This window comes from Trachinotus anak, unplaced genomic scaffold (genome assembly GCF_046630095.1).
Source record: "Trachinotus anak isolate AG129_WGS33_773 ecotype Australia unplaced genomic scaffold, CSIRO_AGI_Tana_v1 ptg000019l, whole genome shotgun sequence".
NCBI lineage: Eukaryota > Metazoa > Chordata > Actinopteri > Carangiformes > Carangidae > Trachinotus > Trachinotus anak.
This window is the reverse complement of record NW_027273870.1, coordinates 17,141,638-17,168,930: the sequence shown is the minus strand read 5'-3', so window position 1 is coordinate 17,168,930 and position 27,293 is coordinate 17,141,638. Positions and strand designations below refer to the sequence as shown.

Below are 27,293 nucleotides of genomic sequence, written 5' to 3'. Positions count from 1 at the left end.
ACCTTTTTACTCCTTTTCTCTTCTTTTATCCTCTAAATGCAGCTTTTAATGTCAGCTTTTTCTTTCCTTAATACCCCTCTCTCTTTTTCTAAAACCTCTAACAATTGCCTCCTGGTTCTGCTCTTCCATTCCTCTCACAGCCTAAAAACCGTGCCTAATCTGCTTTCCCCATGCATGTCTAATAAGAAAAATATGAGCAATAATCTGGAGCTGTGTATGTGTGTGTGTGTGTGTGTGTTCTTTTTGGGACTTCTTTATCTTGATCACGACATTACAGGGGTTGTTGATAAGTGGATTTCCTGTAGATCCAGAGCTTCCCTTGTAAAGAAAATAAACATTCAGGGACTATTTGACTGACTTTCAATTGTTAGAAAAGAAACTATATATTAATCAAACAAACTATGTATACCAGTAGACATTGCATTAGTACATGTACTGATGGTGATATAGCAAGCTCTCGTGTTCTTGTGTTGACATTTGATCACTGGTTTTTAAATGGCACTCAAGTAGTTTGAGTTTTGTAGCTCTTTGTTTACTTTGTGTGCAACATGCTTGTTTAATATCTGGCCTGCAAGAAGACTACAGCCATTGAGAATCTGACTCTGTGCATACACACGTGTGTTACACATCATGTGTGTTTCTGAGTGTACAAGTATACATATGTGTGTGTATGAGCTAACTTACACACTGTTTGCTTTAGCATTTACACATTAGTGTTGGCCAATAATTATGTCTGCCATTGTGTAAAAGCCAAGGCTGAGCAGAAGTCACATATGGTAGTGCTTTACAGGGGGGAAACAGTGATTTAACTCCTTTAAGATGTCGGTGGTGCTCAAAGCACAAGATTTACAGTCAGATGAGTAAAAAAATGTAACCTTTTCATCAAACTCTGGGCCCTGATGTAATGAGATCCCTCTGTTGTTACAGTTTGCAAAAGTCAAACAATAATTTGCAAAATACTTGGGATGTGTATTATTGTTTCTGACACATGTATTGTAGAGATAACAATACACTTAATGTTGTTTTACTTCCAAAACATTCAGAACAGTGTTTTATATAGCACTGTCCAACAATGCTTCATATCTTAACACACACAGTATTTTCCCGTTTGAATACAATATGAAAATCATTCCCTGTCTGAGTTTCTTCATAAAATGGAGATGAATGGAGCACAGATTCCACCAGTGTTGTATTAGAGCTGATAGATCGACTTGTGTATCAGATGTATTAACACGCTGACCTGGATCTTAGTGATCCACAGGTTTCGTGGTTAACGTGACAGGTTTACATTTGATTTGCCAGTTCATCTGTTCTCTCTATTGTAAATGATCTGTAAATGATATTGTAAAAGATTCTTTCTCATCAGTTTTGTTTTGAAGAGGAAAGAGGCCATTATCCAGGCTATTTTAAACCTAGCGCCTAGCTTAGCTTCATTGAATGTGAAAGTTAGTGCTTTTTTCCCCTTTTTATTTAGTTTAGTTACATTTAATTAATTTGTGAGATGCTGTGCAGACTTTAATGCTCCCTGAAATAACGTGTGCGTGTGTATGCATGTAAGAGGACATGCAGACAAAACCCCACACAATCACTTAAAAGCCCATTAGCCCTGCACAATGCATATCTTCAGCAACCCTCATTCAATGGTTTATTTTTCCTGCTTTAGTGTTTTGTTTTGGGGTTTTTTTTTGTACTTGCTCCACAGTCTAAATAGACCATTACTGCTGTGGTGGACAAGTAAAACTTCAATGATAAAGGACCAATAATGGATCCAACATAAAGAACCACATCATCTGGATGAAAAATATATAGTAGTGCAACACGAATTCATTGTTTGTTTAAGTGTGTGTGTCAGCCTCCTGCCTCTATTGTGAGCATGGTCAGTCCATCAAAGCCCGGAGAGGGTGTCGGCGAGGCATTTGGCCCTCTGTCTGCTTCACACTTCCTTTGTTTGTGTGCGTGTTTGTGTGTGTGCTGGTTCAAGCCTCTGTCTCCCTGCATTTCCTCCCCACCATTGTGTGTGTGGAGGCACATGCTCTCTCCCTCTCTCTCTCTCTCTCTCTCTCTCCCCCCTTCATTCTCTAATCAGTGTCTTATTGGGCTGATCCCCAAGACCATGGATGAGCTATTTCTGGAGATTCCTGTTATGAAAAGATTATCCCCCACCCTCTGTCACTCTCTCTGTCTCTCTCTCTCTCTCTCTCTCTCTCTCTCTGTCTCAATCTCCCTCTCTCTCTCACACACACACACACATACACACACACACGCACACAGCAGTAAAACTCATTATCTCAGACTGCATCAGTGGAAGGCAGAGGACACACGCTTATCATTGGAGGCATTTAGATTCATGTTTCAAGGACAGTGGCGGTTGTGTATATCCAAAATAAAAGTCGCCATACCTCTACTTTTGCTCTGAATAAAAGACAATCACACACTCACGCACACAAACACATAGTGAACTGATAATGTAGCGATGTAATAAATACATAAATGCTCCTCTCCTACCTGTTTTTTTATTACCTGTCAGTGGTGAAAGCATCTTTATAGACTTTTTATCAGAAAAGTCTATAAACCTAACATGTTCATCTTTTTTCAGGATGGCCACTATGACTCTTGCAGACCCATAATTTGGTTATCTCTTTTGTGAGTCTTTGTTGACACGGCCTTGGGTGTTTGTGTGTATGTGTTGGACTGACACGTCCGCTGACCCTCACCTGGCCCCGCTGTTTAGGGTTAGGAACGGTAGAAGATTGAAGCGTAAACCCCAAGGCGAGCCCAGAGGACACCTCTCCACAGCAAGGGAAAATCTTTGATCTTAGTTCTGCATCATTTTTTCACTTTTCTGTTTTTCCATCTTTCATATGATTTCACTGTCTTCTCTTTATTTCACTCCATCTCTGACTTTGTGAAGAGTTTCTTGTATTTTTTTTTCTCACATTCTCTATTTTTCCTCCTGCAGCCCCTCCCTGTGTGTGTCAGGGTCAGAGGTGACACTGTAAAGTTTACAACCTACAACAGTAGCTTCACCCAACAACCCAGCAGCAGCAAGTTGATGGGGCATACAAGGGCAGATCTACTAAAATGAAATGTCTGTGGCTTGTTTTATTTTTACACCTGGGCAGTTACCGACAGTTAGAGACATGAGTAAAATTTACTCTGAATCATGAGCTAATCCAATAAAACTTCCCTGCCTTAAATGTAAGGCTTTTTTTTTTTTCCAAGGAGAAGTTATATTTAATACCAGCTCTAATCCCCTGTATCAGTCTATTGTAACACTTATGTGTCTCCTCATTTCCTCTCTTTTGTCCAAATCCCTTATTACGCTGGTGTGTATTTGATCTGTATCTATATCATAAGGCAAACAAGCGGCTGACTCTGACGAGCTTTGATGAATGAAAATTGTAGACACTCTAACGAGGCACACTCATTTGCCCCTGAGCAACTGGCAGCAGCGGCAGTCTGCTTGTCTGATCTCTCGCGCTTTACCACACACATTCATCAACAACCACTGGTATTATTGCGTGTTTATCAACACAAAACAACTTGAGAGCGTGACCCCCCCCACAACCTCCGTGCAGGGTTATTGACCCATCTCAGTCGAGGGTAGCTTTGGGTTGGGGGTTTTGGGTGCAGCCTCTGGGTGGTCGGGTTTGGTGGCTCGGGGATTTGGCCTTGTTTGGTAATCTCTCTTCATCTCTCCTTCCTCTCTTTGCTCTCTCTATCCTCTAATATCGCTCACACTCTCTTTCTCACACACACATTAACAGTCCCTCTTTATCTTTCTCCCTTCCTCCAGGTTACTGACTTAGAAATAGAAAATCACAAGAGGTTTTCCTCAATTTTATGAGCTCATAAGCTCACGTTTTCTGTTTACGTATAATTTGATATCAATGCACTGATGTTAGTGCTGATCTGATGACACAGTGCTCAGGGTATGCTTTAGCTGCACTTAATGGTAGTAAAGCCTTAAAACCTTTCGAGTACGAGCTGAAATGTGTTCCCAGCATCAAGCATCAAAAAGTGACAAGACTGAAAGAAGGGAGAAAATAAAGAAATTACAGTGAAGCATTGTTTCTACGCCAAATAAGGAAATGTTTCATGTTTTATGTGGTATATGGGCTGTGGGTGAACAAATGTATATTTCTTCCCTTTGTTTGCCAAAAAGACAAAGACAAGGACAGTGTGTTAGGTCACATAGTGAAGTTACTCATGTTTGGGTCAGATGATGAACAAGTTGTGACATGCGTACCTCCAGTAACAGAAATCCATTTGAGATTTGTGTTTTGTAGTGCTACATAAAAATTACTGACTCACCAATTACGCATATATAGATGAAAATCCACTGTGTTTAACCTCTGTGTTTTGCAGCTGTACTCTCTGAAACCCCAAACAGAAGTAATGTGCAATTTTCTGTTGTTGGCCTGTCATCAGTTTTAAAACATGTTTATTAACACTGCTCCTATAATTGGCAAAAGTATTTAGCACAGGCAGAAATTTCAAATGATTCCTTGCCCCTCTCATTAATGTCTGTGCTGTAAAGACTTTGTTGGCAGGATTTCTTTTGGGTGAATCACTAGTGACTCCTCTGTCAGCTGGGACCGGTATGGCAGCCAACAACAGACTGCACATTCGCCCGGATCTTCTGCATCATCCTTTCCCCACTCCAGCAGTCCAAGCTTTGGATTACATGTGTTTCTCCGCCACATGGTGACTCCTCTGGCTTTCCCTTTTTCTTTGAGCCACCTCAGCGCCTGTGAGTTGCCATGGCAGTAACACAGAGTTGGCGGATGCCAAATGCTGACGCCGTTAAGGAGTTCTTGGAAAACTGTGGATGAAAAGTCCCTTATGATAAAGGAGAAGAGGGGAAATTTTGAAAACTAGAGGGGCTGTTTTGAAATAGACACATGGGGCACATGCATGAGAAATGCTGTAGATTGTAAACATATGTTCAAAAACACTGCTTCTTGTCTAACATTTAGAAAACATAAAATCTAAGTTTTATATAAACAAGCCTTGAGTATCCTGAGGGTATCAAGGAATTCAAACTTTTTTTTTTTTTTTTTTTACAGTGATTGTTGCCTAAATGGATTACATTTGTAGATGCTTAAAATTGTTATCAAAGTGCAACGCTAACTTAGTCTCAGTACACTGACTTCCTAAAGTCTGCCCTGCCCTTGGGACTTGAAATGTGTTGTTGTTGCAGAGTCAACCTGAGCGTGGTGTACGTGCATCAAGGGCAGAGGCATTACAATGCCCGTAACACGCCTCTTTTCACTGGCCAACTTGCGCTTTTCAGACTAATCCCGCGTCACAATAGAGCGTCTCTCAGTTGTCTCCACTATTTTCCAATGATATGCAAACCGGGCACCGAGCTCCGAGTCAATTGCTGCCTGTTAGGGGAGGTGGTTGAGGCTCAGACGAGGCAGGAGCTGAAATGAAGAAAGGGGAATCCTGGCGAGCCCATGAAGCACTGTCGATTTTCCATGGGTAATAGTTTAAAAACATATTTTAAGGACAAGTAAAATCACTGAAATAATAGAGCAATGACAGGAATCATCAGAGTGCAGGGCACACATTAAAACAGCAGCTTTGGTCAGCGCATTTATTTATTTATTTATTTATTTTCAATCAGTATTATTATTTTTATTATAATCTTACAAGCTTCTCCCCTACACATCATGAGGTGCAGGGTTTGTCCTGAGTGGATTCCCGTGTCCCCAGCTCCTTATCAGGTGGGGAGCAGCGGAGCTGGTGGAGTGGGGGTGTGGGGGTAGAGGGGGGGCGGGGGGGGGGGGGTGGAGCCACGGCAGAGCTGCCCATTCCTAAAGCTTGAATCACTCTACTCTCCATTCACATTCCTGATGAGGAGCCGCTCCATTCAGGGACCCACGGTGTCGGGAGCGGTAGAAGATCGTGGAGTTCAGTTTTTTTTTTTTTTTGTTTTTTTTTTTTTAACAAATCAGTTTATAACCATGGATTTACTACCTTGCGCATCGCCCAGAGGACATTTGCAGCCGACTCTATAGTTCCTTTCTTTCCTCTGGATTTATCATGAGGGCTTCGTCCTAACAGTGGAGTAGACCTGACCGGACAGCCGCAGCCTGCCGGGGCGCAGCTGGGTTTTATGCTGAAGCTGGTCGCGACCGAGACACTGGAAAAATGATATTAACGCGTGAGTCCTTTTCAGAATCACCACCATCAGCGTCTGAGAATGAATTACTGCTGGTGCTTTTCTGTTTACAGTCATATTGTGTGCCATACATTCAAGCGGTTTCCTGTTTATCCAGGAAAACTAAGCTTACTACTAGGCATAATTAGTAGTCCGCACGGTGCTTACTTTCAGTAACTTTCAGTATTCTTGGAGTCTGAAGGTTTGCTTGAAATTTACCTTCAAGTAAAACTCTCTTTAAGGCGTCTTTAAGGCGCAACGCTGCGGGCTGTCAGATAAGAAATCTCCATGCTTTACGCTTATCTCAGCGTCTCCTAATGTCCTCACTCCTGCTCCCAACTCACTGAATGTCCTGTCTAAATATTAATTGACTTTCCACGAGTTTGCCACGACTCTATGAAGGATGCTTTTCCCAACTTTAAGACCAATCTTTTACGCACGCAGCCCCGGCAGTCTTCTAACAGACCGGGTTTGAATAAGGAACCACTGAACTTTGATCAGAGTGTGGAAAGAAGGTGGTGAACTGAAATCTCCTGCCTAAGTGGTATGTGGTGTCTTTTTAAGATTTCAGATCAGAAGTTATCCTACCAGTCTGCGACACTTGTGCCATTTCACTGCCTTCACAGTTTGTTTAACTCTCTGTGCCTTTTGCCTGACTGCCAGCCTTTTGCCAACAGGGGCATTTTAGGGGATGTGTTGTGGCTGTATAAGTTTGTTTTCTGTCCTGTTCTGGCAGGTTTAACTTGATTTGTGGGCTTTGGCCCTTTGTCTTAACAGTTTTAACTGTTTGTCCCAACACATGGTTCCTTATCAGCTGGAACAGATATGAGCAGTGAGGTTCAGTGGAGCCATAAAACCATTAAGAACGTGCTCAAAGACACTCACACCCAGCCATCATAATGGAAGGTGAATCTACAGTATTTACAGTAACTGCTAATGTGGAGATTTGACACTGACACCATACGACCTAACAGTCTGCTGAAGTGGTTTCTTGCTATCAGGTACCAGTGTGGTTGGTTTATGGTAGTAGGTGGTAGAGCTGGGAGAGGAGCAACTGAACAAAAACATGCTTCATCCAGACTCTTTGTGAAGTAGGAAGTGCGCTGAGGCCTTACCTGAAAGATTTACATCCAGATGGCACACTGGTTCTTCATGTCCACTGAGGAGACACGTGTGTACATTTTTGCTCTTAACTCTCCCCTGTGTTGAAGGTACCAGGCTGTCCTGGGATCTGTTTATGAATGGGTAGCTATTTAGTGGGGAGGGGGGGCGCATCATCTGGCTTTGAGAAGGATAGCAGAGGTTTTGAATATGCCTGGTCACCTGATCCATAGTCCATAGGGCCGTCTATGTGAGGATAAATATGTCATAAGGGTGCACAGAGGCCTTTGGGGTTAGTGCTGCAGTGATCCATCTCAGCCAGCTGTGTGTTTGCATGTGGCTGGTGGTAGATAACTGGGCCTTGGTAGTAACCTCAACCTCATTACTCTATTGTGTGTACGTGTGTGTGTGTGTGTGTGTGTGTGTATGTCAACGGGGCATAGCTTGAGGCCAGCCAGATGGTGATATTCCTGGCACCATCTCAGTTAGCTAACAGCCAGGCCTTCTCAGCGAACAGCCAGCTGTCTCTGCCGTGAAATCACAAAACATGATACCCATCAGGAAAAACATCTGTTATCGTCTCTCTTTGCATTCCAGTAGAGTACTAGAGGGATTTTACATTGGTCACATAAAAAAAAAAAAAAAAGCTGTTATCTCCAGTTGCTCTCGAAGCTTTCATACAGACACAAGCTGTTAAGAACATTGTGATCATTCATGAAATAGTTTCACAAAGTATTAGATCATGAATCAATCAGTAACGTGTTCTACAAGTTCATGAACACACCAGCAGTCTGTCCATGTCACCGCTGAGGTGAAGGACAAACACTGGCAGCATCCAGGCTCCTGCCTTTGCTTGTTGTAGATTACAACTGAGCCACAGAGTCTGACCTGGTTTATCACATCACCTGTCTAGACCCACTTTGCAGGTCCTTCAGAATGAGCCACTCAGACCTGGAGTTGATAAGAACCCTCTGCCTGCCTTTTGGGTTGTTTTATAGTCGGCACTCTGAGACCCAGCAATGATCGGGTAATTCCAGATAAGCCACCTCAATTCACAACAGTTGTTAGTCAAGCATTCTTCTCAATCTGCCTACTTCAAAGACCTAGCTCCTGTGATAACTGTATTCAGACTCTTGACCTCTAGTTTGCCGTGTATGTAGCAGGGCCTTTGAGGTGGGGAGCAGCATCCTTTGTTTGCTAGCTGCTGACAAACTCCCACTGGAGCTGAGCATTCAGACTCGGCCAAGCCAGACCCCGCTGCCTCCTGCGATGGAGGGAAACTTTGGCCGGCAATTGTGAGAATTTCCTGCCACAGGAAAGGAGAGAAGAGAAGGGGCGAGCAGAGTTGAAATAAGCAGAAAGATCAGAGGAGATGAGGGTGAGAGCTGGGGAAAGGAAAGCAAAGACAGGATCATGATGGATAATTTTAGAAGTCAAAACTGCCAGGCAGTGGGTTAAGCTTAACCCCGACAGGCCGCTCACCCGTTCAGCTTTGGCCAAATTCCGGGAGAAAAGCCACTCGTGATCCATATGAAATCTCTATCAGTATCGGCTTGGCTCTTATTAGTCATGTTATCTACTGATAATCGCTCCCATCTCCACTGAGATGGAGTGGGTCTCACTGTGTTACTTTTGGTCATCCATATCAGCCAAAACTAATGTGTGGCGAACTCTTTTGATTCCAACTGATTTCTGCATTTCTGTCCACATAAAATTGAAAAATATATAAAAGATATAACATTAATTCCATCTAACTGTTGTCCTGACGAGGCCAGTTCAGCTTTAGCCACATATCTACCACAAGTCTTGGGCTGATCTGAACTCAGGTTCATTTATTAATTTAACCAGCTCTTTGTTTGCTCTTTGTTTGTCTGTCTGAATGTCTCCTAGCCAACCAGACAACCAGTGATGGTAATACAATGGCCTAACAGGAAAAAGGTTTGATTAATGTACTGGCAGAGGGTTAGCTTTTGCAGTGAAGAAACATACATGCACATACAATACATGCTACTGTCGGCCTCTGTTGCTGCTGTAGCTCATAGTCAGTCATAGCCTTGTGTGTATTTTAGACCAACTACATTTATCTGCACTTACTTTAATTCTTCTTGAAAACTAAACATGAAGAGGAATGTGTCCAGAATGTGCTGTTCCAGAAATTGCACTGCACATAAAGAAACGTGTGGTCAACTGTAGAATAATTAGGTTCCTGGGACATGTGGTATTTTCAGTGCTGTAGTTGGCCTTGGTGCTGGTCTGACTCCTTTCACATTTCTAATCTGCTGTACTTAAGCCAACTTGACACCTGTATACCAAATCTCAGCATCATTATAAAGGTGGTGAACTTTTCAATGTGAGGGTAACCCGAGTAGAAAAATAAGTCATATTTAAGTGGTAAGCATTTGCTGTACGACACTGGTCCAGTGTGGCTGTTTGGACTTTTGGTAAGTACACACAATCACCAGGGCCTGTGTTTGTCTTGGCTGCCTCCCCGCCTATTATCTGGCCAGGAACAAACGAAGGCAGGGCCTTACAGCCGGGTGGTTGGCGGCCACTGCAGCGCCGCTCGGTTCTCTTCCTGTGAGGGAAGCAGGAAGAGGAAGTGAGGTAGTTCCCTGGCGAGGGCTAAGGAATTAGGGTGGACAGTGGGGAAGACAAAAAATAAAATACACCCACAAATCTCAAGTTATGGAGGCAAACAAAAATGCAAAGGGTTGGACGGAGTGTTATAGGATGACATTTTTATGACCAGAGTGCCTGAGATATTCTTGTTAACCCCTTTAATGGCTTTGTTGATCTAACTTTTTTTTTCTTAAATTCCAGATGCAAATGTATTGTGGCTCTGTTGTTAGGTTGCTTGTGCCAGATGCCGCAAGCCTCTGTCCACTTCCTGCAGCCAAACAAAAGATAGAAACATTTTCTAGCTTCCCTCTGTGCATGAATGGAGACACAAAGTGGTGCAGTGACAAATATTTTTCAGTTTGATCCACCTGCGTGGTGAATGCTGCTGCCATTATTTCACTTCCTTGGTACCCTGTCCACATTATGTCACTGTAAAGTAGATTTGACACACATTCTAGCCCAATGGGGTGTGTCACTGGGTAGCTTCACTTCAGTGGCACTTATTGGATCCCCTAGCCCTTTTTGAGGGGTTTGGGGGTGGAAAGCTAACCATGTGTTTGTATATCTAATTTGCATTTCAATAGCTTTACTGTCTTTTGAGTGGTTTGTCTTTAAACATGAGGTTGGCCTTTACAAACACACACAGAATTGCTTGTGCACACACTCACACACACATAGATGCACAAGCAAACACAAGAGTGCCTGCATTCAAGAATAATAACCCCTTGGTTTCTATGTTGCTCTGGGTTCACTGTGCTCCAAAAATACTAGGCTCTAACACACGAATTCAAAGTCTGAGAGTTCGCATCCACACGGAAAAGTAAGGCTCAATTGTCAACTAAATAGTGTTAAAACATAGTTGTTAATGTGTTATTTGACACTTGGGTACACGCTAGTGTCACAGTGGTTGCTTCAGCAGTTCCTGGCCCCTGCAGTGGCAGAGGGGGAGACCCTGTCTTGGTCGTGTCACACCTTGTTGTTAGTGGGTTTGTCTGCCGTCTAGGCTTGTTGTTGGTATGTAAATGCTCATATGTTGTGGAGCCCAGACGCTTTGCAGCACTAGTCTTTTTCTGACCTCTCTCTCTGTCTGACAGTATTTTACAGTTCACTTTCTTTTCTTCATATCAGTTTGATTTCAAGTTTTTAATGTCTTGCTTGTTTATTACTCATTATCTCTGTGGGGACCATAATACTGTAAAATGTTTTGTCTTTAAGTTTAGTGAAGTTCTGTTCTGTCTTATTTTATGCTTGTGTTCATGAGCTTGAGCTAAAAAAAAAATGTGTAATTTAGCTTCGAAATGAGGTGGAACTTCCTAACTGGTCCTCTGAAGATATATTAAACTACTCTGCATCACTTTGCCAGTGGCTATTATTAACTCCCTCACACTCAGCCAAACATAGCACCGATACAAAAGTGTAAGGAACATAATGTCTGACTGCAAGGATTGTTGCCTTAGAAATGGAAACATTTTACTATCCTGTCTGAACTTCATACACCGTTTTCACACTTGTAACGCGATTAGCAAGTATTTCACAGTCAGACTATATACTGTCACTTTCATCTATGCTTTACCAGTGTCTTTTCCTGCCTTTGTTCCACTGATTTTGTTTACAAGTGTTTCTCGGGGTTGTGCAACATTTGTACTTACTGTCATTCTGCTAAAGAGGACATTGTAAAGTCAGCTTCTTAAGGTCTGTTGACATGTTTCTGTCTGTCTTCTCTCTTCAAACTGCTGGTGGTGGGGGCGGTGGAGCAATTGAAGACGCAACAGTGTGGGTAACCATTTGGCATATGTCATCTAAAGGGCTTTTCGCAGATAATTGGGAGACATCCCCATGGCTCCCTTGACACACAGCGGACCTCGGCCATAGTACTTAGCATAACAAGCCCAAATGTCGCACCTTGGGTTTAAAAAGAGTTATGGAAGAGATGGTTACGCAGTGTTGGAGAAGCATTGTAACTATAGCAAAGGTATTTGTGGACACTTACAACTATACCCAATATGCAAAGCACCCTTTTGTACATGCATCATGACATAACAGAGGCTGGTGGGCAGCATTGCAGCCACAGGATATTGTATATTGTCAAAAAAAACATAGAAAGCAAACAAAATTATTTTTTTAAAAGTAAAATGCTTCAGAGAACAAGTCACATACTGGTATACTTATGGGAACAATCACATCATATGGGAAAAGCTCAGCACTGACATTTCTGTTGGAGATCTCTGTGTGAACAGCGAAAACCACCGCCTTACCTGGATAAGGAGCTTAAGTGGCACACACTTGGTGTGTGAGGGGGTTAACACAATTTGCACGAATGATGCTTTGAGCTGTAGCTTTAGAAGCATGTGAGAGGAGAGTGACCGAGTGTGAGATAGCTAATAGGGTCAAGGGGGTTGCATTTGATAAGCTGCTTGCATGCTGGAGTGCTCAGTTCCAGAGTTTTGTCTTGCTTTGATATGTTGACAGGCATTTTCAAATGATGTCTGTTTCACACTTTAGTGGTGATAAAAAGCCTTTGTATCAGAGTATGTCATTCATTTTGCTGTGGTTTGGTTACTGTATGTGTAGTTGTGATTTCTTCCTGTTATTTTGTGTTTGAGGTACTCATTTAATATATTTTCTGTAGAGATTGGTTGAAGCGTCTCCCACAACACCTGACAAGCTTTTGTTTTGTTCCGCTTTTTCTCATCTGCAGAGATTGAAGCCAAAGAGGCCTGTACCTGGCTCCGGGCAGCAGGGTTCCCACAGTACGCCCAGCTTTATGAAGGTAAGGACCCTCATGAGACACCTCAGCCTACTCTCCTTCCTCAACTGACCGTTGTAAGGACAGGAAGGACAAAAAAGATTTAGTTATGGATATTTTTTTCTTATGCTCTACTTATGCAAGTAATGCCAGGCAAATCTAGGCACATGCTACTATATTACAAATATTAACTATAATCTAACCTATATAGTTACTCTTTTGGGACAGAAGGTCTTTGCAAACACAAAGCCAAAGTATGAGAAAGCCACAGTTACAATGGGAATCATGGCATAATCAGACTGATTTCCCTGACTTGTGAGTTTCTTCGAAAGGCTGTTATTTTACCACACTTCTGCAGATTGGAAAAATACACACCCCTTTGGTATGTAACAGCTGATGGTGTTTAGCTCATATAGAAAACCACTGCGTCCATTGTCAAGCACACAAACCATCAACATGCACACTTGCGCCTGTGCATGCATACACACCACACACAACATTCCTGAGAAGCATGGGGTATATTTTTTTTCTTTGCTCCACTTATGCAAGTATAGCCACACACTACTCAATTCTAAATATTAACTATAATATAACCTCTATTAACGTATGTAGTTACTCTTTTGGGACCAAAGGTCTATTCTAGCTTGTTAAAACAAACACAAATCAGGTTTTCTATACCTTCTAAAGTTACTCTTACAAAGGCAAATGGTTGAGAAAGAATGCTCTCCCCAACCTTTGAGTTTTAAATACACACTCACCGAAATACATTAGACATTCTTTATGCTCCATATAGCTACTCCAACTATACTACAGCATACCATGGGGATACCAGTTGCCCTTATGTAACTACAGGATGATGACAGCAGAACTAAGCTACCATTGTCAACAGGTCATTACTTGTTGCCACTAATCCATGGTTAAGTTCCTATTTGACTGGGAAAACTCATTGTGTTTGTGCACAGGTGATGAGACTGTTTTCATACATGCATGAACAGCAGCACAAAAGTGCAAACCACAATCAATCACAGAGTTTACAGCCTCACTGGTTGGTCTCATGCAGCTGTCTGCACTCGAAAAGGAATTTGTGCCAATGCATGACACATTTTTCCTTCCCCTGTATCCGTGGGACAATCTCTATTGTCTGTGCTGTTAAGACTATTGCCCCACTAAAGATAAGCGGACTGATAGGCCTGTTTCAGTACAGTAGGCTAGAGGTGCTGGCCTCTCCTGAGTAGTATTTTCTTATCGTCATCGCCCCCAAGGGTTTAAATGCAAGATTCCCGCTTTGGGTTGGGTCCAAGCATTCCAGAAAACATCTTAGTATCTTTGCATCCATTCATACACCAGAATATGCTGCTTAAAAATCTTAATATGGCAAGGCACACTGTGACTTAGTCAATAAGTGATCCTATTAATGAGGTAGACTAGAGAGAAAGAGGGAGAAGTAGAAAAGGAAGTGAGACCTCTGAGCAGCAGTAGAGTACCTATTGTCATTCTTCAATCAATCCCCTGTTCTCTCCCTCTGTGCTCCACATCCCCCCTGCCTGCCGAGTCTGAAATCTGCAGCTGTGTTTGTTTGGTCGGCTAAGATGCTACTTCCTCTTTTAGCTTTTCATCAAGGCTGTATGTGGTGGGGGAGAAGGTGGGATGGAAGGTCCTGGTGGGTGTTTGAGTGGGTGGGTGTTTTTTGGAGCTACGGGTTGTATCTTTAGTTTTATCTGAACACACTGATCCAATCAGTGGCAGGTAGATGCCCACATTAATCTGACTGTCCCTCTCTTTTTAGATGCCCTGTTTCCCATCGACATCTCCTCAGTCACTAGAGACCATGACTTTCTCGATCGGGACTCGATCGAGGCTCTTTGCAGGTGAGATTACGAGGCACGCTGAACCTTCTGTACTTCTTTTCTCTTTCTCTTGCACCATTCTTCTCTTTTTTTCTCCTCCTCTTTTCTTTACTATCTCTTGTTTCCCCCCAAATGAAACCATGAGGGCATGACTTCAAAAGGACGCATGCTTTGAAAAGTTGCAGATGAGATGAAAGAATGACATGATAAGCACCCTGGAGCCATGTGCTGTACCGTTTACATTTTCTATAGCCATATCTTCTCCCTTCATTTTGCTCTTTCTCTGTGGCTGATAGTGTTTACCCCAGTCATTACGGCCTCTTATATCCCCCTGGCAAGCACATTATCTCTACCTTTCACTGCTAGATGCCACAGTCACGCAATGCTCTTTACATTCAGTGTTTCTTCCTGTGTTGCAGAGGTAGGACAGTTTTGGACCTGTCTTGCGTTGGTTTGTATATGTGAAAAAGAACTGAATGGCAGGAAAAACAAAGTAGCACTAGAGAAGATTGGGTTTGCATTCCAGTTGGTGCTCCTGTCATATTAATTAGGATATGAGGAGGAGGTTAATGGTTCTTTAATGGAGACAGCTCCATCATCAAATTCCAGCTCTGAGTAATAAACCACAGCAGGTGTCCTTCCATACATCTGGAAGCTATCATCTCAGTGTCTCCTCACTTGGCAGCCTTTCAGCCCCTCCCCACAACCCCAACTGTCCCTCAGTTCCCATCCCTTCATCTCTCCATTGTTACATGATCTGCTCTAAGAGCTCTCCAGAGGGTGGACCCTGCCACCACCCTCGATCCCCTTCTCCAGGTGGCTGGGGGGATAAGCTTTCTGCCCCCTCCCCAAGTTTTCGTTGCCACTCCAGCAGATTTCATTCTCCTCGCTCTCTCCTTTTCTGTCTCCCTCTCATTCTCTTCACGCTCATGTGGGGATTATCCTTCAGCAGCTCATTAGCCAGCGTTGGTGCACTCAGACTCCCCCTGTCTTTCTCTTCCCCTCATCTGTTTTTCATCTTGTTTCATCCTTTCTTCCATTATACATCCTCTTGGATGATGAGGGGTTTGCGTCTTTGGAAAAATCAGGGGGGTGGATAATTTTAAAGCCCATTTTAAATGTAACCGGTTTTGTATGTGTTTCACGTTTGCAGGAGACTGAACACCCTCAACAAGTGCGCTCTAATGAGACTGGAGATATCACCGCAAAGAAAACGAGTAAGTGCGCATGCATACACACGAACTCCACTCCTTCCTGCATGTCTCCTCAACCACAATTGCATTTCCTCGCCTTAGCCATCAGTTCACTCTTGGCCACAGGGCAAAGCTGTGTTTTCTCTCATCTAGTTTAATGAGAAGGCACCTGTTGGGTTTATTTTTATATCAAGTGGGCTGTGCAAACCCTAGGGGCAAGGAGGATAGCTTTAATGTCTAAATGAAGGGGTTGCATTCACCACGACCTCCCCCTACTCAAGGCGTGCTCCCCTTCTTTCTCAAATACTTGCTCATACTTCTGGCTCACCATGAAAGGGGTTAGTACGGTGCTTTTGTGGCACTCCTGCAGAATGAACCACCATACATCTCATATCTATGATCATGGTCATAAGGGTCTGTGAGTGTGTGCATTGTACGTTTTTAAGAGAAACTTAACTTCTTCAATAGAAGAATCTATGAGAATAACTTCTCATAGATTTCTCTTTCATGGAAACAGGCTACTGGAATGTCCCTTCTAAGAAAGTAGGATAATTGTGTGAATATTCCAGTTTTAGACCATGCTTGTTTTGAGAGAGCTAGGAAGCTTCGAGTGACATCCACTGTCAGTTTGTGACAAGAATTGCTCCTTTTTACACAAATCAAACTTAATTCCCCAATGGCCTCAAGCGCTACATAGTAACATCCTTGTTCTGTGCGTGGTGGTATTCATTAGGATGACCCTTTCTGTGTCACCTTTCATTTCAGGAGTCAACAGAGAAGAGTAGGGGAGTCAAAGAGGCTATTTGCCATCTTTGTGGGACGAAAGCCCCCCCACCCCCACCCCTTAGACAGCTTAGGAATGCATTGATCTCCTCATGTCTTAACATTCCCTCTCTCTTAAATCTCCATCTCCCTGTCTCTCTTTTTTTTCTGGTTTGTCTGTCTTATTGTAATGATTAAATAGTTTTCATTCTGCAGACTCCTTGTGACGTTCAAAGTGGCCACCATTGCAGTGAATGCTATGGTGGTTTGATGGTTTGAGGATAAGATATCTCCAGAATGTTGACAAAATGTCACTGCTGTCAATGCACAACAATTAGCACAGCATGGTTATCTCACATTCCAACCAGCATAACTGGAGAAACAAGCCACAGTCGTATCCAAAAGTGTCACAAAAATCTCCATTATCCACTTTAAATCATTGGCTTTAATAAAAGCCCTGTATAGCTTGCACTCTTTGTTCATTTTTAATTGAAATTACATCATTTTCCACTGCAAAACATACAAATAATGATGCCTGTATGTGGAGCCCATGTGAGCAATGAAAGTGGAACATTGGCACACAACTAGTGGAACATGGATCTTGAGGATTTGATCATTTTTCTACTGGAATTTTTTTATTCAAAGTGATGATTTCCTGGCATCTTTATAAAGAGGGTTCTGATTATTGTTTAACGATCTCTTTCAACTGAATTGCTGTCTAAGCTTTTTTATTTTGACAGATACAAGAAAGTCTTCATGTTTTTCTGAGCTCAGATTATAGGTAGGGCTTTAGAAAGGTGAGGAGAAGCAGGTCATTAAATTGTGGCCTGTGGTTTGGTTTTATGGTTTTTGGTCCTCAAACTGTGATTGGTAACTGTGAAGAAGTCTCCTCTGGGGTCTCCCAGCTCAGTGTGTATGTGTGTGTGTGTGTGTGTGTGTGTGTGTGTGTGTGTGTGAGAGTGAGTGTGTGTGTGTGTGTTTGACACAGGTCGAATATCTCTGTCATGGATGAGGAATAAGGATTGAGTGTAGCAGTGTATCAGTGATACTGTCTCACTCAATGTGTGTGTGCATACGTACAGACAGAGGGGATAAAGACTGTGCAGGGGGTTGACCCCAGTCTGGTGGGTTGCATTGAGAGCTATAGGGGTCATAATGGAATTTCCTGAACTCCCTCCAGGGCCTAAGGTAGATTAACCAAACTGGGGGAGGTGTGTACATTTTGGGAAGGTGCATTTGTGCTATATGTGACTCAGTAGTGGCCATTTTTCTCTTTGTCTTTTTGTATTTATTGTCCCTGCAGTTAGGAAGTGATGTGTTTACTAGCTGATTTCTTTGCCTGATCAAGTCCTCTGCTTAGCCACGAGGCCCCAGGTTAAGATAACATTATGCAAAACTTTGGCTTTATTACCATTTATCATTGGCATGTTGTATATCTATATAAATTATTTATATTTTATATATATATATATATATATATATATATATATATATATAGGTTCATGTGTTATGAAGGTATTTAACAGCCATCATCTTCCGATATATATTTTATATAGTTTACAGAAGAACAATTATAAAATAAATTCCACAACTCCAGAAAGTTTCCTGGATCAAGGTGAGGAATGTTGGAAAAGAAATGGAAAACGAAGCAGTGCATAATGTTCTCCTCTCCCTCCCTCCCTTCCTCTCTTTTTTCCTTCTATTCTTGCTATTTCTTTCTCTCCATCTCCCTTGTCCCCTCCTTCTCCCCTATCCAGAGTGAGGACTCTGACGAGGACGAGCCTTGTGCCATCAGTGGCCGCTGGACCTTCCAAAGAGACAGCAAGCGCTGGTCCCGTATGGAGGAGCTGGAGGTTTTCTCCACATTGTCCACAGATGCCTCCCAGGCTCCATCATTCCCCAAGGACCAAGTATCCCAAAAAGGCAAACTCGCCCTACGTGAAGGCAACAGTTCAGAGAGTGTGCTGACTGACCTCAGTGAGCAGCCTGAAGTGGGCTCCATCCACAGCAGCGGGAGTGGAGGACAAGGAGAAGAGAAGGGCCATGGAGCTGCCTTGGTCAATGAGGCTATACCTGCTGGTGCCACACGTGCCAGCTCTGTAGCTAGCATGTGTTCATCCTCGGGTACTGGTGGGTCAGGTTGCGCTAATGAAGACTCTTTGTCTGATGGGTTGCCCCCATCTCCCCTGGAGACCCTTGGACAGTTCACATTTGATGTGAAAACGGGGATAGGAGGACTAGGAGGAAGTCTGGACAGAGGAGGGGGAAGTGGCAAAAGCACACGCTCACGAGCGAAGAGTTTCCTAAAGCGGATGGAGAGTCTACGGTTGCGCAGTGGCACCTCCTCCAAGAGGAAGAAGAAGGGGAGCACCAGTGGAGGGAAGATAGAAATCAGTGGTCCTGTCATCAAAGAGGGTCTAGATGATGACAAGTTGAGGAGGCTCAACTGTGTGGACATCTCCAGCATCAACCTCAACCAGAACCTCAATCACCACCGCAATCCCACTCAGACTATGACTCTTCACCGGAATCGCACTGTATCCTACTCCACTCAGACCAGCAACGGCAGCACTGGAAGTACTGGGAGCAGCCAGTCAGAAGCCAGCAGTGGCAGTGCAGTGAGCACACCGAGCCCAGTGACTCGCGCTCGCAGCCACAGCACAGCAGCGGGCTCGAGTAAGAGAGGAGGAATGTATTTGGAGGGTTTTGACCCTTTCAGCATCCCGCAACAAGCCTCAGATCGTCAGCCAACACCCCCAACCAAATCTACCCCACCCATCCCCTGCCAAGCCAGTAATGGGATGACAGTTGACGAGCAGAACCGCAGGAACAACTGCAGTGTTCGAGACAATAGCAGACAAGTGGAGGAAGAAGAGGAGGAGGAAGAAGAGGGCATGATCTTCTTCTACTTACCAGAGGGTCACAAGCCTGGAACTTTCCCTAAAGCCCTGAAAGACGGGAGCTCACGAAATAACAATGGCAACGATAACGGAAACTCAGTGATCCTCAGGGGACGGCAAAGTAGACGCCAACGTCGTGGCTCTTCAGGCTCCGTCGATAGCCGGCTCAGTTTTTATGACAACGTCCCCTACACTGAGAGAGAGGAGGAGGGCGAGGAGGAAGAGGGGGATGAACGCAAACTAGAGGAAGTGCTACACCATGTCAGCGGCCTGCAGCGTTTTAACGCCTGGTCGGAAGCTGTGGTGGGTGAAGAGGAGGAGGAGGAGGAAGATGAAGAGGAAGAAGGAGACTCGGACTCAGCACTGGACTCAGCTTCCCCGTGCCCGTCTTCTCCTCTGCAGAACCGACTGGAAGAGGGGGAGAATGCGAGTGACCAAGATAGCACAGGAAACCCGCTGGGCGAGGGAGAGGACGGGATGAGAGAGAGAAGAGATTCTGGTGTTGGAGCATCTCTAACCCGAACCAGCAGGTCAGTGAAGAAATTCTAAACTCTCTTCTTACTAATGCAGTAAAACCATTGAAGGGTCAGTTTACCCAAAATAACATAAATATATGTTCTCACTTCATTCTCATAATATACAGCAAAGCGGATAGTTCTTGTTTATTTGTGCAGGTTTGTAGATATCACTCTCTTCCATTTCTGTTTCCAGCCTCATACACTAGCGGTGGGGGACATTTTGTTTATGGTGCTCACAGCATAACACAATTAAATAGAAAAAACAGCAGCAATATCTTGTTACTCTGGCTCATACTCTCAGATATTTCCAAGGGAACTATTTCTTTTGTAGAAATTGGTTCCAACATTTGATTTATGTATCTTCTCTATATAACTTTGTTATTGAGGTGAACTGATCCATTAAGAGAAAGTCATCCACACAGCTGCTGCCAAACAGACTCATGCTCTCAGTCTTTGTCTATCAAAGTCCTGCCAAGCATTACCTTAGCGCACGAAAAGCTCAAGGACAACAAAACAATAGAAAGACAAACAGGTACAGAGAAAATGAGTTTTCCATAGAGAGCGACAGCAAAGGATAAACAGGGGGACACGCTGAGACGTCTCTCCTTACGTAATGGTGCTGAATACTCTGGAATGCTGCTTAGTCTCCATGGGGACTGTTTCTGTTCCTTAAGGAATCCACAGGCAGAATTACATTGGGGGGGGGGGGGGGGGGGGGGGGGCTGTTTTAGTCCTTTCGACAATCTCTTGATTGATGTGTACATAAATCCATGTAATCCCAAAACTGATTATTTGGCACATACAACTACAAATACTGTGTGTTGCTATGTGTTATTTTCTAAGTTTATGTGTACACAAAAGCATGACGCATATCCCAAGAGTTAAGCTGCTCTTTTTCAATCAGAATTCTTCTTCTCACATCTCAATTTGTGCTGTCTCCTTCTGCTTCTCTGCACTCCAGGCCACAGAAACTCCGCTGGCCGAGCTTCCAGAACTCCCATCGGCCCAGCCTGGCCTCCGCCCAGCTCCAGATTAGCTGCCAGTCTGTGTTACAGATGAATCTGCTCCAGAAGCTCTCCCTGCTGCAGCTCACTGCTCTGCTGGAGAAGCACACCCCAACAAACAAACATGGCTTCAGCTGGTGAGTGGACGGGTGGAAAATGGAAGGCTTAAGTAATATAAGGGAAATACAGACTATAAGTACTGAGGAAGTTGATTTTGGGTGGTGATTGTTCAACAGACACACACTGATTTCTAAGCTTGTTTTTCATGTAAAAAGCCTTCTGTGTCTGGCTAGTTGTTCCCTGTAAGCAATGCCCTTGAATTTATCCATTCACTAAGCCAACAACTACCCCTCCATCCCACCAGTCTCCCAATCCCTTCCATCTGCAGGTTGTTGTATAGTGTGGTGACGGCTGTCCACAGAGGTTGGGTTTCACATTCTTTTCCCAGGCCTGTAATTGCTGGGAAGGGGCGTACATTGTCTTTTTCTCAACGGGGCAATCATGGCAGTTCACACGCATGGTGTTACAAGAGCTGGGGGCTGGAAAGATCTGCTCTCAACAATTATCACTCCACCACTACCTTCTCTCAACCACTTCTAGAGTATTGGTTTCAGCTCCATTAATATACTGCTCATGATTATTTAATAGTACCCAATGTCCTACTGATTACTGTAGATTTTGGAGTCGCTACCTATATGTTTTGTTTTTGTCTGTAGTCCTCCATATTTGTGTCAGATATTGTATATATAGTCCTTTAAATATGTGGTTTAATAGAGAAGGCCAGAATTAAAGGCAGCGCAAAATACAAGTGTTATAAAAGACTTAACTCTGTTGACCAGCAAGTATATTAGAGGACATTCTTTAGTCAGAATATCAGTGTAATACAGTTACCTGTTTTAACATCTGACTTTTTTATACTACTTTACAACATCAAAAGAGAAAAATGAACTAAAAGTGAAAAATCTAATCACCTCTACTTGAGGCCTTTCTTGGACAGGAATAGATAACATTATGACAGTCTTAGAACAGGCTGGGGCTCACTGGGAGACAGAGGCCACTTGTTGGCTGATGAAGGCCCACACATAATCAGAATTCTGGGCAGGGATCATAATATGCTCCTTTACCATTTTTCCCAAACTGTGGAGTCATGTGAATGGTTCTTACAAAGACGAGCTTGTCCCGAGTTGCGCATAGCGTCTTTCTTCTAAACACAGATACACTGCCATGAATCTGTGGGCGCATTCTTGTGAAACGGTCGGAGTTGTGGTTGTGGACTTGCTGTTCACTTGCACCCAAGTGCGCGTGCATGCACACTCACACACACAGTAACAAATAGTGAGACAGACACTTTGTGGGGATGTATAAAGCAGTGGGATCCTCCCCTTTTGACAACCCAGCATACATCCCACTCCCCCCTCTATTCTCCCCTCACCCTGTTTATCCACCCCTCTCATAAACCTGGAGACAGGCTTCTGCAGCCACTTGGTTCTTGCACACACATAAAACACAAACACACAGACAGTCACAGCTCCAGTAATTGAATTTGTGTCACAGAAGTTTACATATCGTAACTAACAGCTATTTGAAACATACAGACGGGTATCAAATTTAAGGAAAACCCTGAAAAATGAGTGTAGGAACAGGATGACATTACCCACATCCATAGAGCACAATGGGTCATTAAATGGTTTGATAAGAGTGAAAATGGTGTGAATTATATGCTATAGCCTGCTCCTGCACCACCATCATCAAAACACCAAATGAGAGAATAACTTCCAGTCACTTATAGAATCAATGCCAGGGAGCATTGAAGCTGCTCTTGCGGCACTTGGTGGCCCAATACCTAACTAAGACACTTAATGTTGTTTTTTTCTTTAATTTGTCACCTCGCTGTATCTGACGTTGTGATGAATTGATCTTATGGGTCAAAAGTTTAAATCAGTTATTCAGAGAAATCCTTTTAATACATATCAAGACTCATGTCAATATCAAAATCCATGTCATTATCCTGTGTAGCAGGTATTGATGAGTTCCTTGTGTTGTGTGTTTATGTTGTAGGGCTGTGCCAAAGTTTATGAAGCGGATCAAGGTGCGCGACTACAAAGACAGGAATGTGTTTGGTGTGCCACTACAAGTTATCGTCCAGCGGACAGGCCAGCCCCTTCCTCAGGGAATCCAGCAAGCCATGCGCTACTTGCGCAATCAGTGCCTTGACCAGGTAATATAAAGTACTTATACTTTGATTGCATGTGTACATAATGTCACATTTCCTGCAAGCCTGTCATTTAGATTAAAGCGGGGTTTTCAGTTTGTACAGTGAAGAGAAAAACCTTTTTCTTTAAGGTGCTCAAGTTACATAATATCTGCATTTTAGGACATCTGCAAGTCAAATATGTATCCATGATATGATCTTTTTAACTGGTTGTTACATAAGATGAAGCAAAGAATCGGAAAAAGCCTGATACCCACTTTTTCAGTGTGTGTATACAGTTTCTGTCTTTCCCCCTTTTCCCCTCTCACTGTCACATAAGCTGAAGTGTGGAGGCCTGGGGCGTCTAAGTGTGCGGCTGTTAAGTCACCTGTGTTTAATCGCCAGACAGTATGAAAGATTTATCTCAGAGTATATATGTGTGTGTACATTCATAAAGGCAAGAAAGAGGGAATGAGGAGAAAATAGCATATTAATGGAGGGCCAAACAGAAAAGAGAGAGATGGTGCTCTTTGCAAAGCAGAACAAGGCACCTCTGTTTGGAAGTGGTGAAAGCTCATGGAAAATATTCAGGCTGGACCAGCCAACAGCCTTTTTCTCTTTTCCTCCCCTACATTGCCATTTCACAAGGCCTTAAATGGCCACTGATGAGGTCCTTCACAGTATTCAGTACAAGAATGCCTACTGAGTGTCAGGGGAGCTTCTCGTAAATACAGTCAACATGATCTATTGTGATGTAACCATATTGACTGTAAGCTCTGGATTTGGGGATAAGTCAAAAATATGTAACAGCCTGCAGTTTTAGAACACAGGCACATGAATCGTTTTTGATACGCTTTGATGATAAGATGTAATAATGTATAAGTGAATTATAGTTCAAAGCTGACTTATCAGGTGTCTGTGCGTGTATGCCTGATGTAACTCTTTCTCTTTGTGTCCATGTCTCTGTGTCCAGGTGGGTCTTTTCAGAAAATCAGGAGTTAAATCTCGAATCCAAGCTCTGCGGCAGATGAACGAGGCGAGCGGCGCGGACGGAGGGGGAGTCAGCTACGAGGGCCAGTCGGCTTATGATGTGGCAGACATGCTGAAGCAGTACTTCAGAGATTTGCCAGAACCCCTGCTCACTAGTAAACTGTCCGAGACCTTCCTCCAGATCTATCAGTGTAAGAATACACACACATGTACTGAAAGTATGAACAAAACCTTGTACAGACATCCACATACAGGAGGACTGTGTGCAGGAATACACGAGTGTATTGTTTTAGACCTGCAGATTCGTGCCTGTCATGGAGCAAGAAATTGTGAAACTCTAAAAAGAAAACAAACAAGATGAGTGCAGGAAATACCTGTGGAATGACGTGATATATAAACTGTAAATCCACTCTGCTGTAGTCTTGGCTCATCCGTCTGTGACTCACTGCTAGCATGGACATCCTCTCAAGTTCTGGTACAGTGTGATTGTAATAGCTGCATTAGGAACTGTTTATATAAGGTAAAACAAAAACCAGTCCTGTGCAGGAAGTATGAAGCATGAAGCATATAGTGTACACACACACACACACATATAGGCTTATATAACACTCTTAGCTCAACACAGATCCCATCATAGCTCACTCCTGGCAGGCAAAGGAAAGCCATACACAAAGTCCTTCCTGAGTTAACCAGCACACACACAAAAAACAGATGATGTGATGTAGCGTGACACTGGTTATTAGTCTTTTTCAGCGTATGATATTAAAAAGGAACTGTAACATCACCCTCTCCCTCTCTAGACATGCCGAAAGAGCTCCGTCTGCAGGCAACTCGTGCCGCCGTGCTGCTGCTGCCCGACGAGAACCGAGAGGCACTGCGGACGCTGCTGTGTCTGCTGAGCGACGTGACAGCCAGCGTGGCTGAGAACCAGATGACTCCCACCAATCTGGCTGTTTGTCTGGCCCCGTCCCTCTTCCACCTCAACACCTTGCGCCGCAAGGAGAGCTCCTCGCCAAGGTGTGTGTCTGAGAGTTGCCATCACTGACACAGTAATTGTATTAGCATCTTACATAACATGTAATATGCTGTTCACTCTGAAAACAGGAAAGGGCCATTCTAAAGAAACAAAAGAGCAGGATACTGTAGATAGAAGACAGAGAAGCTAAAGGAAGAGAGCAAAGCTTGTGAGAAGAGGAAGGGAGAGAGACAGAGGAAATAGAAGGGCTACATAAACATCTTTAGCTAATTAAGAAACATATTTTGTTCCACATTTAGCACTGCTAGGGGGGGGGATTCATCAGGTGTATAAAACCCCTTTCTACTTTTCTTTCTTTCCATCTTCAACCCCCCATGCCTCCTCTGCTTTGTCTTTCACCCACTGTCTGGATGATGGATACACTTACTAATTTTCTTTCCCTCCTCCTTGGGCAAAGGGTGATGAACCGGAAGCAAACCCTGGGAAAGCCGGACCAGAGAGATCTGAATGAGAACCTGGCTGCCACTCATGGCCTGGCACACATGATCCAGGAGTGCAGGAAACTCTTCCGGGTCAGTAGTTAAAACGGCACTGGGACTGAATGTGTAGCACACTCCTCACGTTGAAGTTTGAAGTTAGCTCAAAAAGAGATCAGAATGGCTACTGATTGAGGATCTTATGGCAAACTGCCATTTCAGATGATGATGGCGTGTTTGCTGACAAAATGAATGTCACCTCTGGCTCACTGTACCATGTTTCTGCCAAACACCTTGTCTCCCTGTGTTTGTCCATTAAACAAACATAGTTCCAGTTACATAACTCATTAATCCAATTCATGCTGTCATTTGCTCAAGCAATGTTATGATTACATAAAGTAAATATGCCAACTGGCCCTCCATTTTAAATGCCCCTTTTGTACAGAACAGGACTTTACTTCATGTTTCTGTCCTTTTAAATCGAGCATTTGTGCAGAAAGGTAAAAACATAGCACAGCACTGGTTGAGGTGGCACCCATGAATCCATCTGAACAAGTGCAATTATGTGTGTTCACAAGGAGAGCACTTGATGGGATAAACAGGAAATAATCAGCAAACTACTCTATAACTAATCCAATTTCAATGCCATTCAGCCTAAAACTTTTCTCTTACATGCCATAGTAATCACTAAAAGGCTGCACACTGTGTGTGATTAGTGCAAGTTTTATTAGATTGTGGGAAAGCTTCCTGGCTTCCTGTCATGGTCATGTCACAAAACAAGTAAACTCAATTACCTCCCGAATTATTTTCTTTTAATTAGATTTCTACTTGCTCGTGGAGGTTGGTGAATGGAAGATGACCTATGAAATAACTGACTGTAATCAACTTCTAATTAAAACAGCCTTTTCTTGTCTAATGAGAATCCCTTTCTTAGACAGTAATATTATTAGGATTCAATTAAACCTTGTACCCTGCCAGGTACAGGGAAGACAGAGAGAGAAAGATTGAGGATGAGCTCGGCAAACAAGGAGATGAAGATAGGATGTGATTGTTTCCATTTGAAATTGTTTTCATCCTTACAAGTTACAGTTAATACAGTTTTCCATTGGAAATACCCTGATTTGAATAAATCTCAGTCAACTAGTGAATCTACTGAAAAATCCTGAAGTACATGATCATAAAGCATGTGTCCTCTAGTGTCAAACTCACTCTGCACAGTGAACCTCAAACACCCAAATGAAGTAAAAACATGCAAAACACAGTTTTGAGTGAAGGGAGGCTTTAATTTATTAAGTTATTACTTACGCTTTCACTCCTAAAATGTCTGAGTGTGGTATGGAACAACATTGTGGTAGACATAGCTGTATATCAATATTTCTCTCTCAAATAAAAACATTAACCGTCATATGCCTTAGCTGCTCATGATCTCCGTCAACACAATGTAAAAGTAATGACATACTTTCTCATTTACAGTGTGAATAACTTTTCTGACCCTCTTCTTTTCCCACAGATACCAGAGGAGATGAATCGCTGCAGGAACTCCTATGTGGAGCAGGCGCTGCTGCCTCGACGTTTGGAGGATCTTGCAGGTGAAGAGGCAGGGCAAGGAGGCTACAGGGCGTACCTACAGGACAGCCTAGACGCCCTCCTCAAAGAGGCCAAGGACAAGTTCAGAGGTTATGACAGCTGCTCCACGCCCGAGCACGCCGAGCTGGCCTACAGAAAGGTGAGCCCATCTTTTGTTTGCTCTCTCTACCTTGTCTCTTCAGTCCGTCTGGCTGCTTTCAGTATGTTTGTTAGC

General features: G+C 43.3%; 1 protein-coding gene across 3 annotated transcripts in view; it reads left to right on the top strand.

The window, feature by feature from the left end:
* dlc1 (DLC1 Rho GTPase activating protein) overlaps positions 1-27,293 on the top strand; it is a 78,273-nt gene that overhangs the window by 47,757 nt on the left and 3,223 nt on the right. For 2 of the 3 annotated variants that reach the window (XM_071504783.1, XM_071504785.1), the window contains exons 5-14: positions 12,588-12,659; positions 14,422-14,503; positions 15,636-15,699; positions 18,195-19,867; positions 20,817-20,996; positions 22,918-23,077; positions 24,024-24,231; positions 24,841-25,057; positions 25,474-25,588; positions 27,003-27,218. In XM_071504783.1, the coding sequence (XP_071360884.1) occupies positions 12,588-12,659; positions 14,422-14,503; positions 15,636-15,699; positions 18,195-19,867; positions 20,817-20,996; positions 22,918-23,077; positions 24,024-24,231; positions 24,841-25,057; positions 25,474-25,588; positions 27,003-27,218 (2,987 nt within the window). Of the gene's footprint in view, positions 1-5,852; positions 6,173-12,587; positions 12,660-14,421; positions 14,504-15,635; positions 15,700-18,194; positions 19,868-20,816; positions 20,997-22,917; positions 23,078-24,023; positions 24,232-24,840; positions 25,058-25,473; positions 25,589-27,002; positions 27,219-27,293 lie in introns of those variants that run through there. The other variant, XM_071504786.1, reaches the window with a different exon arrangement.